The 17032-nt window shown below is 49.8% G+C and overlaps 1 protein-coding gene across 1 annotated transcript; it reads right to left on the reverse strand.

The window, feature by feature from the left end:
* Positions 1–226: 226 nt before the first annotated feature.
* Positions 227–1247, reverse strand: LOC6900956 (collagenase-like). The gene is made up of 3 exons (XM_002134621.3): positions 982–1247; positions 653–912; positions 227–594 (listed from the first exon to the last, which is right to left on the reverse strand). Exons 1-3 carry the CDS (start codon positions 1227–1229, stop codon positions 260–262), a joined length of 843 nt encoding a protein of 280 aa, XP_002134657.3. The 5' UTR covers positions 1230–1247; the 3' UTR covers positions 227–259.
* Positions 1248–17032: the final 15785 nt, after the last annotated feature.

A 17032-nucleotide genomic window follows, 5' to 3' on the forward strand; every position in this document is an offset into this window, starting at 1 on the left:
GTGTCGGCGATCTCCCGCTCCGTCAAGGCACCGCAAGTCATCATAATCGCAGGGGCAGCAATAGGGCTAGGCCAAGAAAGGCAGAAAGGCAGGGGAAAGGGGCACTCTGGCCCATCCATCCATCCCGCTCCACGTAGCCAACGACAGACCAATGCAATCCTCAGCCAGGACAGCCGGATAGATCCCGGCGTGAGGCCAGGGAAAAGAGAGAGTGTGAGACTGTCTTGGGTTGGATCCAAGGCCTGGCGTTATATTTGATTCAGATCTCTATTTGAGCCCCAGAATGCTGTCGTATCCAGTCCAGAAACGAAGAGACTCTGGTATAGACCGTAGGCAGGTGGGTGGTGCAGTTCCGGCTGAGGCCATGGGAGGTCACTCCCAGGAGTACGAAGTCCCCGCCGTCCTTGAGCACCAGGGGTCCCCCAGAGTCCTTTCGGCAGGGCGCATTCCCGCTGGGGGCGATGCAGATGAAGGATGCCGGGAACATCCCCGGCACGAGGGGTCGCCGCCTCTCCTCGCACTCCTCGTTCGAGATGACGCCGATGTCGTAGTACTTCAGGCGATCGTGCCAGAGCAGCTCCCCACTGGCCGAGGCTGGAACGGAAGCTGGGATGAGAACCGGGGACCCGGGAAGCCGGAGAGAGGACTGTACCTTGGTACGCACCCCAGCCGGAGACGGTGGCCTCCGCGTTCACGTAGTCGTTGGCCGGCTGCGGCAGCCTGGCGGCCCGAATGTACTCACTGAAGGGCACATTAACGGGCAGTCTTATGAGGGCGATGTCGTTGTACCACGTGAGGGGCTGGAACTCCTCGTGGATCACCACGCAGCAGCGGTCCACGACCAATCGCCGTTGTCCCTCTTCGCTGGCGCTAGACTTGTCCACGGCTCCGAGGTAAATTCTCAGGGCTTTGCTTTCGAAGTCCAAACAAAAATCAAATGAATCTTCGGGGAGGGACTTGCTGGGCTCTGGAGGAACTCACATGTAGGGATCCAGCGCGAAGCAGTGGGCAGCCGTCAGGACAATCCGCCTGGAGACCAAGGTCCCTCCGCAGGTGGGCCTCCAGAAGGAGCTGTCCTCGAGCACGAAGGTGTCGTAGAACACCTGGTAGGGGAACTGTTTGGCAGTGGCGTTGCCGCCGTTGATGATGCGCGGCAGCCCCCCGCCGCCGTGGCAGAGCTCCAGGAGGAGGCCGCAGCACACGAGGGCTACGACTATTCGGCCTCCCATTCCGGCTGAAAACTGGTCCGAGTGTCCGCCAAACGGGGAGTACTTATACCCCAAACGCCTCGAAAGGAATGTCTTTCAATTAGTGGCACATTCCTCGAGCCAAAACATTGTCTCGAGCGAACCCACGAAAGATTGTGCAACACTGGAGTGCGTCATCTCGGAACGTCAGCAACGGAGACAACGGATAGTCTCCGGTGAAAAACATACAAAAAAGCAATCAACAGATGGGCATCCTGGATTCCGAGCTCGAGAGGGGAGAGAGGAGCCCTCAGAGAGAGAGAGAGCAACGCCTTAAATCATTTTAAGCAAACACTTGGAGAGCCCGCGTCCACGCCCATTGTATGAACAGCAGAGGAATGAATGCCCGAATACCCCGAAGAATGGGGATCTCTTATCAAAAGAAAGCTTATTAATAACTCATATACATAATGCACACAGAGCGAGAGAGAGGGAGAGAGAGAGATCGGTGGAATATAATCACTAAATCACAGCCAGACATGAGAAATGCGAAAATTGAAAAACGTTTCAGCACTGAGCCCAAGGAAAAGAGCAACCGAAGCGCGCGAGTGCGGATTCCGAGAATCCCCCAGCCCCCCCCTCTAACCCCCTCTCCCTGTCGCCTCGAAGAGAAATCCACCGAAAAATCTGAGCAGCAGAAAGACGCCCAAAGCGCGATACTCAACACTTTGGACAAGTTCTTGACACCGGACCGGGGCCGGACCCACCGAAGGGAGATGTGGCATGCAGCACATCTCTTGGAAAGGGAAAATATTGTATTTTTTATTGGCCATTTCAATTATCTTAATGCACTTTAATATGCCATATGCGAGGGCACTCTTTTACGCATTTACCGTTTCCCCCAGACGAGGATCCCAGAGACCAGACCCGAGCCCTGCCCCTGCCCCAGCCCTGCCCCCAGCCCTGCCCCCAGCCCTGCCCCACCCTTGGGATCCTTCGAGTGTTGTGATTATCAGCTAATAAGGCATCAATAAATTTTGGTAAGCAGCAGCAAGAGCCGCAAGAGCAGTCGCTGGCCCCAAAAAAAAAATGCCAGAGAGAAGAGATCACTGCCTCGAGATGATGCCGCAGATTGAGGCACGCAGATTGCAATTAATTTGCAATAACTTTTGATAAATGTTCCACTGGACTGTTCTCGACTCTGTCTGTGTGTGTGTGTGTGTGTGTGTGTGTGCTGGCTCTGAGAGTGGTTGCAACGTCACACGATAACGAGTTGACGCGATTAACTGCCAAAGATATGGCAGAAAGTCGGAAGATACAAATGGAGAGGCACAGATACAAACCCACAAAGGGTTACCAGAGACTCCTTCCACCACGGACCTGCTGGATCTGCTGTATGTACTGGAATCTATCATCGAAAAGAGTCCCAGAAACGCCTGTGCACTCCGCATCCCAGAGATAGTCATAGATACACCTCCCCCCTCTCTCCTCCTCCCCTCCTCCTCCTCCCATCTGAAGGACTACCGTTATGCCTCAAGTGAGGCCGAATCGATTCCCATCATTCTGCCCAAAGCTCTGCCTCCTGGAAGAAATATCGAAGAGTATCTTTTTATGGCAAGTATTTTTCCATCAAATTTGATGTCCATCCGAGAGTACAGGGAGGGGGGGGGACGATGAGTGGCCCCAAGAATGCCCCCAAAACGATCGAATGTGTAAAAGTCTCGCATGCGACAAATTTGCCAATGCATTTCCCGCTGGCGATTTAATTCCTTCCTTTCCAGCAGAAGGAATGCTTTGAGGGGTGGAGAGGGGGGAGGGGGGGCGAGGGGCATGGGGGAATGTCTCCTGTCCGCGGGCAGGCAGCAGGCAAGTATTTGAAATATTTTATCAATGAGCGAAAAGTTAATAAAAAATAATTAATTTAAGCGAATTTCTGCAGCAGAGAGGGAGAGGGGGAGAGAGAGGGAGAGACAGAATGAGAGGGAGAGGGGGAGAGATCACAGGGCGGGGCACTGGCAACACTGTGGCAACATATGGGAGGCCACGGAATACGCTGCAAGCGCATTTAAATTGAATAAAACGCTGCAATGCTGAAGAGACGCCACCAAGCGCTCGGGGGATAGGCTGCCCCGTTGACGACAACGTTGCACGCTGCACGGTGCACGGTGCACGTTGCAACTGCCTATTGCCGCTGCCACTGCCACTGCCGCTGCCGTTATGCGCTTAACATCTTGGCATCCAATCAATTAGTTTTTATGCGCTTCCATTGCCAACTGTTGGCTGCCTGCTGCCTGCTGCCTGGGCCAAGCCCCTCTCTTTCTCTTCTTTCTTGGGGGGCAGGGGCAGCGGCAGGGGCAGGCTGAAAGCCAAGTCGTCAGTCGTCGTGTCAGCAACAAATTGGCGAAGGGACCAGGGACCAGGGACCAGGGACCAGGGACCATGCAACAACGGGGCAGCAACGATGACAACTCTCGTTGCAGCTGCAGGCCGCAGCAAAGCCACACTTAAGCACCGAAAAAAACGAGAAGAAAAAGAAAGAAAAACTATATGGAACTGTATTTCTTATAGAGATGCAATATCTCGAATGCAGAAAGTTGTGAAGGCCGGCCTTGAGACTAGATCGTACCCTGTGCTTCGACTAGAGGCGTGGAAAGCGATGACGAGGTCCTTGCTGGATGGTGTCAGGATCCCACCGTCCGAGGAGTAGGAGCCTTCGATGGAGCGGCCAGAAGGACATCCCTCCATGGCTCTCCTTTCGGCCTCCTCTTCCTCTTCCTCTACCTTCTTTAACTCCATCTGGAAGATCTCCCATCAATATCCTGGCAATGATCGGAGCGGGAGTGGGAGAGGGCACTCCCAGGGCACTCTCCATGGAGCATTCTGTGGCCAGTGGAATCCGAGGACTCGCCACACACTCCTCTATCCTTTGTTCTGCTGCACAGCACACATCATGCCCGCGAATACCCCGCATAATCGGGCAGGAGAAAAGCCATAATTGTTTCTGCGGATTGTTTCCACGGGGTTCTCAAGCCCCAGTTGTCTAGTGTTTTAATGTCAACCAGCAGTTTTGCCCTCTCTCTCTCTCGTCTCTCTCCCGCTCTCTCGTCTCTCTCCAATGAATGCCGAATATCCGAGTGCGAGTGCGCCCCATACTTTCTTTCCTCGCATCGGGAGGCGGAGAGGCTTAGAGGCGGCGGGGCTGAGGGGCGGAGGGGCTGCCCAGCCTCTGGCAGAGGTCTCCGAGTCCCGGCTTTGTCTCAACTCCCGCTTTGGGGACCCGCGGGAGAAATGTTATTCAAATGGCTTTCAAATGCCAAAGAAGTTTGCGGTTTTTCGTTTCTTTTTCGTTTCTTTTCTTGTTGTGTGTTTGCCAGCGATTGACAAATCAATTTGGCGATGGCTTTTGGGGGGATTTTGCATTTGAAGTTTCGAGGCAGCAACACCTGCTGCCGCTGCCACTGCCACTGCCGTTGCTGCCACTGCCGCTGCCGCTGCTGCTGGTGGCTGGCATTTCTTATTCTTATTTTTTTCGGCCAGAAGACACCTTCTTCTTAGCCAGAGGCTGGGTCTGGGGCTGCGGGGGCTGCGGGGGGGGCAGGGGGCACGTCGATCAAAGCCATTCGAACACTTGGCAAATATATGCGCATTGCTAAGCAGCTGCTGGAGAAAGGGGAGCAGCATGAGAGCTGTGGATGAGGCAGAAGATGAGGATGTGGCTGGTGGCTGGTGGCAGGGGGCAGGGGGGCAGGGGGCAGGCCTGCTGGAGGTGATGCTGCAAGGTAAATCGACGACAAGCTGGCGGCAGCACTGCGTCTGCGTCTGCATAAATGCATGAGGATGAGAGGATGAGGGGCGGTGAGGAGGGGGTGAGAGGTGGATGCCTCCATTCCGGCCGCATCTGCATTTTGTTGGCGGCTTAACTGCTGTGCCGCTGCCAATGGGCTTTTGGCCAAGTCATTGCCGCTTCTCTGTGTGTGTGTGTTGGTGTGTGTGTGTGTGTGTGTGTGTGTGTGTGTGCCATTGTTGCTGTTGTCCAAACACAACTGAAGTGCTAAAAACATTCCAATGTCAGGTATTAGCAATTTAAGTTAAACCCCCCTCCCTCCCTCCCTCTCCCACCCTCTCGCTCTCCCTCGAATGCCACCAGTCGAATGCTCTTCTCTGCTCTGTGGCATTGGCGGCTTCTCTCTCTTTCTCTTGTGATGAATCCACACACAAAGTGCGATCCCCTCCCCGCCAAAGCAGAAAAATAAAGAACATTTCCCATTTGATTGCAACAATGTGAATGCCTGCCCCCGTGCCTGCCCCCGTGCCTGCCCCCGTGCCTGCCCCCGTGCCTGCCCCCTTGGCCTGCCCCCGTGCCTGCCCCCTGGCCTGCCCCCTGGCTGCTGTCAATGCTTTGGATGCTCGCCACAAATTAGACGCTTGGCTAATTTACAGCTCATAAATCATATTCGCCAGGGCGGCAAAAGGTTCTCTTATCACTTGAGGGGGCGGGTGGGGGGCGGGGGGTGTCTCCCCTGATGGACAGGCAAGGCATTCACAGTCGCATTTGCATTTCCATTTACTCGTATCTCCGGCTTCTTGGAACTCGACAAAAACATTGTTGGAGCTCAGCTATTTTAGTTATCGTAGAGCACTGATACGATATATATCGCCTAACACCAGAAACAGATCCCAGAACAGCCTTTAAGATGAGTTTAAGACTGGGGAAAGGGGAAATACGATTAATTTCGAGACCTTTGGGCATAAATTATTCGATCGTCCCCATACAACTGGCCATTTTCCAACTGAAATCGAACTATGGGAAACAAAATACAAATTTCACGCCACGCTCTTTTTGTAGAGTAATCCAATTTATTGGCACATTATCTCCGCTTAGGCCATAGCCATGGGGCTCTTTAGTTTCGTGTGGCAGGGCTTGGTGCACGCCGGACCATCGTCATATACCCAGCGAGTCATCACTAACAGGAAAAGAACCAATTCAAGGTAATACTTATTTGCAGATATCGCCAAAACAGTCTAAGGGAAAACCTACTCCACTTGGAACCCGCGATGACGGGGCAACCCGTGTGGCGTGTTCTCATATCGTGATCTCCGGAATGGGCCAGCTCTGTGAACAAGGTGGCGCCGCCCTGGGGCACATCGCTTAGCTGTGACAATAGGCAGAGGGAAGGAATCGTCGTCCATCATTCACTTACGTCAAATATGGCCGTGGCAATGCGTTCCCTCACTAGATATTAGTGAATATCAATTAGATGGAGACTAAGGACATGCTTACGGGGTGCAAAAGGTCACTGTGGCGCATGAACGAGCCTCCCATCCCATAGTTATTGACCTGGAACATTTCAGAGTTGCTAATGCTCCGATCTGCTCTTCGGGTCGCCTCTGTAATGGTCGGCTCCAGCCAGACGAAGTGCGCTGTCCGGGAGTTAGACAACTCATGCGGCGCATTAGGATATTGAATGGTGATGGGACAGGGACACCACATCGGAGTGGGTCAATACATCGTAGGACAACGCAATAGAGGGATCGTCAGAGAGAATCTCAGTCCTAACCCTCGCCAAGAGCAGAAAGGGGGATCCTCGTCAGAGAGGCTTCGAAGGTATTCAAAACATAAGCAGCGATTCGGCAGTGAGAAAGGATCATTCCCCATCCACATACTACATGAGGGCACGAGGGGATATCTATTCGAACTATAAGAAGGTATTCGGATCGTACGATAGGATATTGAGCTATGGACAAGTACATATATGGCATGTTGTTTCTAGTAATTCCTCCAAGTTCTACAGAACTCATTCATCACTTTCCCTTTCCCCAGCCCCCTGCCCCCTTCCCCCTGCCCTTTCCCAAGGAAATATAAATATTACAAAAATCCATCTCTCGGCGGAGACGCCAAAAAACGAATAAAAAAAGAGACTCAAATCCAAGGCTGAGCCCTGAGGCCTTAAAGACAGAGAAAAAAGGGTTATGTTCCACAGGAGACACGGGACAGGAGACACGGGACAGGCGACAGGAGACAGGAGACAATCCAAAAATACAACAACCAAAAACAGAGAGCAACAAAAACTCGCGATGTTCTGCTGCTTTCTGGTTGTTTTGTGTTAATTGAGTTGTTTGCTGCTGCCGCTGCTGCTGCTGCTGTTGCAACGACTGTGTGTTGCAGGCTTCGTTGTTGCTTGTTTTGTTCGTTTGTTGCATTCATTCCGTTAAGATTTTTTCTGGTTAAACACAACGCTGCCGCTGCCACTGCCACTGCCACTGCTGTTGTGATTTTTGTGTTCTGCTGTTTGTTCTATGTATGTCTGCCTCCTGGCTGCATGCCCCTCCCCCCATCCGCCATCCACCATCCCATGTGGCTCCATTCTCCAGCTCCTCCTCCAGCTCCTCCCCCTCTCTGTCTCTCCATCTCTGTGTTTGCAATTTTCCAGCAATTAGTGTTGCCTGTGTTGCCTGTGTTGCACAGTCTGACAGTTATTTCTCTCTGCAGATTTTTCGAGTCAAGTGAGTGTTTGTGGCCGTTGCCCGTTTCTACTGCTGCTTTTTTCGCCTCTTAATGTCGCGCGCATCAGCCAAAATGAGTCATGGGAGCGAACCCCTGCCTTGGGTTCCGCTTCGATGCTGCCACTGCTGTTTGTGGCATGCTGCTGACTAATATGCGAGAAACTTAAATTGAAAAACGGACACTAAATTAAGGAAAGCCAAAGATAATTCCCTGGTAAGCCGCACTCTCGATGCACTATCTTTTATTTATTCCTTTATTCCATTTATCTGAAATATTCGAGATTATTTCATCGACTTTCATCCTCTTGCATTGCATTTAAAATTAATTTAAAATAAAAAATAGAAATAAATAAATAAAACAATACAAGTTTTACATAATTTTTGGGCCTCGTCTTTTTTATTTTTATTAATTTTTAAATAATTTCCTTTTTTGACGATTAATTAAGATTTAATTAATTAAGATCACATTTACGGCCACCTTTAGAGCATTTTAGAGGTGGCTTACTCGTATATAGTTTGTAGCTAAATATTTCGACCGTTTTGAGGTTATATCTTGCATTCTTCAAGTGTTTTTTGTTGCCAATTTTTAAGATACTTTTTAGATACATAATTCGAAGCGCTTTGAGGTCCTACTTCTATCTTTTTAATTGTTTTCCCTCCGGTTTAAGATCATTCTATAAATCGTATTTAAGTGAGTTTTTTGGATACTGCTTTTGGATCATTTATCTGGGGCACTGTGGCACTCACTGTGGCAGACACTTCTTCTCAATGATTTGCTTCTCTAACCTTCTCTCTGAGCGTTGAACCTTCACTTTCTGGGACACCTAGAGGGCACTCCAGGGCAGCAGACCCTATCGATAGGGTTATGCGATAGGGTATACGAGGCATTTAAACCCATGGGGGGGGCACCGCCCGAAGAACACGCCCAAAAACTAGAAAAATGGCCAAAGATTTGCCACAGACAAAAGCCAAAAAACAAATATGCAGCGAGACCCACAGCGGCAGTCAATGCTGCCACAAGAGAGCTGCAACTGCCACAGCAACGGCAACAGCAACAAACGTTTTGTGTCACAAAATATTTGAATGTAAAGTGCGCCTCGGTCTCCGATCGGGTCTTTGCTGGCGTTTTGCTGTCTTTATTCCCGTCTCTGGCTCTGTCTCTGGCTCTCTGGCTGTGGCTTTGGCTCTGACGTGCGCCTGCGCGACCACGCCTCCTCCTCCCCCTCGCTCATAGCCGATTCCCCCCCCCCCAGTTGGATCACTAATTGGTCACGACAGGCAGCAGCCATAGCCACAGCGTTTCGGTTTATTTTCTGCCTGCTTGTTTTTTGTGGGGTTTTGTGGGGTTTTTTTTGTGTTTTTTTGGCTAAACGAAAAGTAAAATCCATTGAATTTGGCAAGAGGCCCGTCCGTTTCTGTTTGTGCGGCTGAAACCTTCAATTTTGGTAGCTTTTCGCTTGCCACAGACGGATGGAGAGACGGACGGACAGCCACCTCTCCCACTGTACTGGCAGTGCACCAGCACCAGCCACCCCCCCTGGGCCCCATCCGTTGTTGGGGCATTAAAGTTTAGCGTCGCAATTGATTTTAGTCGTCAGTTTTATGGGCTTTTGATTTTTCTTCATTGTTGTAGTTTATTTTGTTGTTGTATCTTTTTTGCTATTCCAAAAGATATTTGTTGGTGTTGTTGTTGGTGTTGTTGGCCATGAGATGGCGCAAAACATTCAACATTCAACATTCAACAATTCGTTGGGGAACTTCGTCTGGGGGGCCGTTTTGTTAGCCAAATTTATGCGATGCTGCATTTGGTTGTTGTTGTTGTTATTATTTCGGCTTTATTATTCGAATATAAATCTAAATGCATTTTTAATCATTTTTTGATGTCTGCCCAAATTGTGCGGCCATTATTCACGATGCCATTAACTTTTATAATCCAACGATTTTCCAATAAGAATTTTCCGCTGCCTGGGTCTTGGCTCTTCGATCTTTTGTTTTCTGTTTCGTTTTTCCGTGCAACAAGTGGCCGGGCCGGGCCGGGTCGGATCGGGTCGGATCGGTCTTTTGTGTTGCAAATTAAATCGATACGGATTATAACTAATCGGAAGATTGCTCAGACGAGTGCTCGAGGGGAGTGCTTAATGGGTTTTGCTGGGCTCTACTTTGATTCGAACTCGAAACAGATCCCAGGACAGCGCGCAGGAAGGATCAGGGAGCAGGATCAGGGACTCTTTCCCACCGCCAGACCTCCTTGGAGAAGCCCACTTATCGTCCAATCATCAACGATCTATATACACGAAAATATTGGATGCATCTCGGCCGATTATTGCCCCCCAAAAGTCTTCTACCCTCCCCTCTGTACACCCTCTATAAGCGGGGGGGAAGCGGAGAACAAATGCGCACACATTTCCATCACAAATGGAGGCTAGCCTTGGAGCTGTTCCATTTTAATCTTCCATTTTCGGTCCATGAAATTTCGCGTAAAATTCTTTGGTCCCTTATGGGTTATTATTGGATCTTTTTCAGATGTGATTGCTTACAGGGACATCCTTCTTCGCCAAAGGAGGACGAACCACTTCAGTTGGGAAGCCTTGCGAGCCTCTCTGCGCCCCTCCACTGGGCCCATGTCCTTGGTGGCCAAGGGCTTCTCCCAGAAGGGTCCCTCCACAGATTATAGACTATATATATAGGGTGGTATCGTGGTGGAGGTGCCCCTGGTCCATAATCTCAAAATACCCTCTAATTGGTATTCAATTCCAAGTCCAAATCCAAATCCAATTAAATATTTCCCGACCAATTTGACTCCCACATTAATTTCGGGTGCATTATTTATGGCATCTCTTTAGTGCCGCTGCCGCCGCTGCTGCCGCCGCTGCTGGCCACCAAAACAAAAAACAAAAATCACAGCAAACGGCAACAATCGGTGGGGGGGGGGGGGCGGTGCGGTGCTGCAAGGCGACGGAAAAAGACCAAAAAGACAGCGTCATTCATCAAATAAAATTTACTTAATGAAATTAATAAATAAATTATGATATAAATCTTGCAACAGTCACCGCGAATCGAACGCGAAGCTGCCACCGCCAACGGTGTTGCTGCTTATTGCTGTTGCTGTTGTTGCTGTTGCTGTTGTTGCTGTTGTTGTGGCTGCAACAGCAGCAACATTTTTATTAAAAGCTCTAAATTATTGGCAGTCGCATGCGATGCCGACAAACGAGGCAAGAGTCGGTCGATCGGTTGGTCAGCTGCTGCTCGATTGGAGTCGAATCTTGGCCCGAAGCCATGGGACCCAAGAGCCACAGCCAGGCCATAGCCAGAGCCAGAGACAGAGTCAGAGCGGTGGCGGCGGGGCATGCAGCACGGCACACATTAACGAGCAAATGTCAATTTCCAGGCAATCTTTTTGCAATTTCTGTGTTTTTTAGTTAATAATTTTTGGCTGTCCAAGCGGCTGTCCCCCCACCCCTCCGTGCCCCAGTCGATGCGCTGCGGCGGCGGCGGCGGCGGCCACAACGAATCGAATATTTCGTAATCGCCGCAAAAAACAAAGTATGAGTATTTTCGCGACTAGCAAAATTAAGTTAATAATTCTCTTATTTTTAATTGGGGGGAAGCCAAGTGGCAGAGCTACCCTCGGCTGAGCTGCTGTGGAGGGGTATGCCAGGCAGGAAGGAAACAAGAAAAATTCCAAGAGATGCAACAGAGAACGGAGAACGGAAAAGGCCCCCAGAAAGAAATCGGCAAAGAAGTTTAACCTTTTAATAATTATCTTTTATAAGATAAATTCCTATAAATCCAAAATCTAATATAAAAAAAATAATATATACATATATAATATAATATAAAATATAAAAATATAAAAATAATTCTTAAAATATCCTTCATGTAGGTTTTTAGCACCCCATAAGGAATACATTTCGAATACTTTTCTCATATTGGATATTCTTTGAGTTCGTATCCTGAATAGGATCCTTGAGAGGGTATCTCTCATCCCTTCTCGAATGCTCCTTCTCTTCAGCCGAGTCCAGGGTATTCTGTCGCTAATATCTCCACAAGACACCCAACGAAATCCTTTCCCTTTCCTTTCTGCAACTCAATTGATAAATTTCGGAATTTCTTGAACTCTGCCGCTGAATATTTTCCTGGCTTTTTATTCGCTGTTTTTACACCGATTTCTCTAACGCCGCGTAAAATCTGTCAGATATTGACAATTTTTATGGGGGGGAAAAAAAGCAACAAAAAAAAGACGCTGAAAATATCGAATGGTAAGAAAATAAACGACTACGAGAGCTCGATTGGTTTTTTTTTGTCTTTGTAATTATTTCTTCTGTGTGTGTTTTTTTTTTCTTTTTTTCTTTCGAATATTTGATTAGTGTTGGTGTTGGAATTGTTGTTGTATTTTCTGATTTTTGTAGGCGTTGGAATGGTTGTTGAAATGATTTTATAAGCAATTGTTGTTGTAGTTGTAAAAAATGAATGAATTTATTGTTGTTGTTGTTGTTGTTGCTGTTGGAATCATTGCAATGGCTTTTGTTGTTGTTGTTGTTGTTGTTGAAGCCTCCACAGTGCAGTGTAATTTTTGTATTGAAGTGAGTTTTTCGTGTCTGTTGTTCTTGGAATTATTGTTGCAATTGCAATTGTTGTTTCTGCTGTTGCTGTTGCTGCCTCTGGCTGTTGCAGTGGCTGTGGAGATTGTTATTTGCAACCCGCTGTGCGTACGAGAGGCACACACACATACGAACAACCGCAAGCTCTGGACAACAACTTAATTTGGCCAAAAACGTCCGCTTGTTAGTGTTGCTGTTGTTGTTGTTGCTGTGGCAGTTGTTGCATTTGTTGGTCGGTCGTTGGTGTCGCAGTTTGCGGTCCATACACGATCGCCGCCACATCATATTCGCACGCGGAATGCCAGCCACCAATTGAGGCACAGACCGAATATGAAGCCACATCTTGGGGTCCCTCATTCTGGGGCCCGGGGAGTGTTGGAGGGGTGTGGGGGGGGATGGACAAGTTTTCCTGTTCATTCGAATGGCAGGGAAATGGGAATCACAATTAGAGAAACATGAAATTAGAATGGGAAAATCGAGTAAATCGAGTGGCAGTAGGAGGAGGCTGTTGGAGGCTGTTGTTGGAGGCAGGAGTGGCAGCCTCCATGGATTTCCTGTTTCCCACACATCAGACCGACCAGATCCATGCCTCCCTCGAGCATCTGGGGGCATCCTTGGGGGGCTGTGCCTTTGTTGCCTTTGTTGCCTGTTAATTGCTGCACGTCTTTGATTAATTTGTTGACAATGGCCATGCCCCAAAGTGTTGCAGCTGCGGCAAGCAGTAAGCAAGCAACATGAAAGTTGTCACGTCACAAAATGCAGCAAAACGACAAACGACAAGCGACAGGCGACATTTATCATGTTTTTAACCTTTGAAGTGCATTTGTGTCTAGACGTCTTCAACGAGTCGCTTCTTGTTGTTGTTGTTGTTGTTGTTGTTGTTGCAGCAGTAACCGATGTTGCCACTGCCTTGGCCCCTTCCGTTGCCGCTTTTCCCTTCATTCTGTTGCATGTGGCAGCGGCTAAAAATGCGGAAAAAATCGCGCACAAAAGAGGAATCATAATAATTTGTAATAAATTAACGCCTCTCCTCGTGTCGTGTCGTGTGTGTGTGTGCGTGTGTTGCAGTGACAACCGTGCAACACAGCAACACCTAGGCACTCGGCGGCTTGTCTATGGATGGAAGGTTGAAGGATTAAAGCACACGCCTCCTGTCTGTCCTTCGAGGAGCCTCCTTCGAGCGGTCGCCGTCGTCGTCTTCATTAAGTCAAGGCGCGTCCTAGCCGCCGCTTGGAGAGTTGCTCTTGCAACCCCCGAGCAGGCATGGAGTTGCACATGTGGCACACACACACACGGGACACACACACACATACACCTTCCTCCCCCTCTGCTTTTGTCTAATTTCACGCTGTCGTTTCTCATCAAAGAGTGACGCGCGTCCCCGGCGAGTAATTCATCATTTCGCGTGACGTACTCCACGGACTCGCGAGGATACCAGAGACTCCAGCCAGACAGCCATCCAGAGCCAGCGAGAGAGATTCATTCCGCAGGGGGGCAGTAGGGGGCAGGGGGGGGCAGGGGGGGCAGGCACATAAATTCTCAAGTGCCAAATGCATTTTTTATAGAGGCGCACCTCTCCGGCTGCCGGTTGCCGATTGCCGCCTTTCGTCTTTGACTTTGACGTTGGCCTGGCCTGGCCTTAACTTCTGTTGGCGTGACACAATCATCGACAAGAAGTTGAAAGCAGTCTGCACTCGTCCGTCCGTCTCGTGTTGCAGTTGCAAGTGTGGCTGCATTTGTTGTTGCTGTTGTCTGCTCTCATCGTTCGGCTGCTAATTATTCAAATTAATTGTTTCGAACGAATCGCAGAGGCGCAGGCGGAGGCGGAGGCGCAACTCAAACGCCAATCAACGGTGGCGAGGCAGACAGTTGGCTGCCACAGGGGAGGGGCTGCCACGGTGCACCGCAACAGTTGACAACTTGCAACACATTTGCGGTGCACAAAAGGGGGGGGGGGGGGGGAAATAATGCTAATTTGTGGCACTTAATGCTAGATAATTGTCCATCTCGATTGTTTGGGTTTTTCGTGCTGGCAAAAATGTGCAAAAATATGATAGGAGGGAGGGAGGAGGGAGGGAGGGAATCCCAGAGGATGAATGATCGGGTCTGAGTCCTTCAAGGGCCGCTTCCATGCGCCTCCCAATAGATCTCCTCCAATCGGGGATATCTGTGGGGATTTACAGAGATCTGCCTCATTCTCATTCTCCTTCTCCTTCTGGCCCCAAATCGAATCATTTGCTCTCTGCAAAGTTTCCGCCCGCCCCTTTTTCGTACCCCCTACAGCCCCTACACCCCCTACACCCCTTCAACCGCTCCACCATTCCGACAGGCAATGGACAACGTGGCCAACCCATGGCGACCTGAAATCGGATTCGGATTCTGATTCAGATTCGGCACTGAAAATTGCAATTTCTATTTGTTTTCCCTGACAGCTGTGCCACAACATGTGCAACATGTGCCAGCAAATGTGGCAGGTGGGAGGAGGAGTTACGATGAGTGGGTCGCGTGTCTATCCGCCAAAGGCTCCCCCAAAACGCGCTGAGAACCCGTTGGATATTGAGTTGTTAGCCACATTCCATCCTCCATCGGCCATCCTCCATCCTCCATCCTCAATGGACCATCCTCCATCCTCCATGGACCATCGACCACCGATAAAGGACGAATTCGAGAATCGAATGAGCCACAGCGACAACTCCATTCATTGGTTTGTCGACATTTGTTGGTGTTTTTCTGTTTGTATTTCAGAGGAATCGGAAATACTCTTTCGGGGAAGCCAGACCTCTCAAGGGGTCCCCCAAACTCCCTCAGAAGTGGGGAAAAGGTTTGAGGATCCAGGAGGATCCCCATCATAATCCCAAGTCCCGAATCGCTTCGTTTTTACAGGGCATCCAAGGGCAAGCTTCGAGCGGCCACAAGAAGTTTCGGCTTCTTGCCCCAAAGATTAGCATCGATTTGTGGCTACTGTTGTTGCTGGCTGTTCCACTCCTGCCAGCTGATGATTTGCCTGGCAATTGTGGCAGCCGTGGCAGCCGTGGCAGCCGTGGCAGCCGGAAAGCGGGTTCTTATTTTTGGTCTTGAATGCTCTTTTGCGGAGTCGCGCAGAAACCAAAAGAAATCGGCCACAAAAATAAACACTGTTGCCTCCAAGATTATGACGACTTTTCGGAGTGAGAGTGAGAGAGAGAGAGAGAGGGGGGGAGAGAGAGGGAGAGAGGGGGAGAAACAACGAAAACGTTTTTGGGGGATAAATGTTAAACGAATGTTTATGCAAATTAGAAGCGATCGCCGCTTCTGTTTGATGTCCTTTCCGCCCGAAAGAAAAAAGGAGAAGGAGGAGGAGGAGAAAAAAGAGTTGTTGCCGTGTTTTGTATTGAGGGGCAGAGCAGGGGGGGAGCAGCAGCCAAAGGAGGATCCATCGAACCAAACGAAGCCCCGAAGATGATGATGATGATGATGAGATCAAACACTGCCACTGCCACTGCTGCCTGCCCCTCGCTTGCGTTGCCAAAGCGATTTTGGGCAACACGGGTAGCCGCTGCCGCAGCAGAGAGAGAGAAAGAGATTAAAAAACGATACCAAACAAAAAAAGCACTGAGGCTGCATCTACAAGATACTTCTTTCGGCAGCGGCAGCCTGTCGGGACTGTGGCAAAACGGTAGCTGCAATTTGGCATAACATTTGTGCCAACAGTTGGCCAGCCAAAAATCACTGGCAACTGGGGGGCATGCCCCCCCCCCCCCCCCTCGACAACGGCCAGGACCAGAGGAGGAGGCGCCTCCCGAAAGAGAGACATTTGTTGTCTTAAACAAATCGAGAGGTGGCGTTCGAATCGAACGCATGGGGCATTCCCCCACGAGGGAGAAATGCGAGATGCATTGTAATTAAGTTAATTGCGGGCTGAGGGGGCAAAGATACTCGCGTATCCCACAGATACTCACGCTCTCGTCCGCTGCTGCTGGCAATCATTACTTTTATCTGCACCGCCAACAAGCCAACAAGCTAGCAAGCCAACAGACACTCGTATTAGCCAAATTGAACCTTAAAATGTCACAAAAGCATTAACACAGTACGCGAATCCAGCAGATACTATCCCACAGATACTCGTACACACACACACACACACATGCAGTGCCTCGTTCGCAGCAGCTGCCACAAAGAGGCTCGCTGGGTTCGCTCCATTCGAAGGCTTTTAAGGGGCCAGAGCCAGGCCAGCAGAGACCCCCAGATAATTTGCGACCATTCCACATTGATGGCATATCGATGATGAGATGATGCCGCAGATACCGCCGCGCGCACTCTCCCCGGATCGTTGCGGCATGCAAATATTGTCACAGCAGCAGATCCCGCAATTGGCAACAAGTTGCGGCAACGTTCTGGGAGCCTCCCTCTCCCTCTCTCTCCCTCTCTCTCGCTGTCTCTCGCTGTCTCTCGCTGTCTCTGTCTGTCCCAGAGATCGTGTAGATAGTTAAGATCGCTTATCGGATCCCCTGAATTATGGCAGAGCTAAAAGCCTGCCAATGGAACTCTCTTATTGCCACCACTCTCTTTTCTTCTCTCTCTCTCTCTCTCTCTCTCTGTCTCTGTCTTCCTTTTTATACCCTATACTCAAAATGAGTCCAGGGGTATACTGGATTTGTGGGGAAAGAAGGAAGTGTTTCCGACCCCATAAAGTATATCTATTCTCGATCAAAGCGCCCGACGACGTGTCCAGACACGTTTACTGTCTCTCCCGTAGCCCCA

Source organism: Drosophila pseudoobscura, chromosome X (genome assembly GCF_009870125.1).
Source record: "Drosophila pseudoobscura strain MV-25-SWS-2005 chromosome X, UCI_Dpse_MV25, whole genome shotgun sequence".
Lineage (NCBI taxonomy): Eukaryota > Metazoa > Arthropoda > Insecta > Diptera > Drosophilidae > Drosophila > Drosophila pseudoobscura.

What these genes read in the sequence shown, in the direction of transcription:
- LOC6900956 (XM_002134621.3), bottom strand. Translation starts at nt 1,229, where the DNA reads ATGGGAGGCCGAATAGTCGTAGCCCTCGTGTGCTGCGGCCTCCTCCTG. An exon ending in TTCGCGCTGGATCCCTACAT is followed by an intron (nt 913 to 981) that starts GTGAGTTCCTCC and finishes GGACTTCGAAAG; the next exon opens with CAAAGCCCTGAGAATTTACC. An exon ending in CGGCTGGGGTGCGTACCAAG is followed by an intron (nt 595 to 652) that starts GTACAGTCCTCT and finishes CTTCCGTTCCAG; the next exon opens with CCTCGGCCAGTGGGGAGCTG.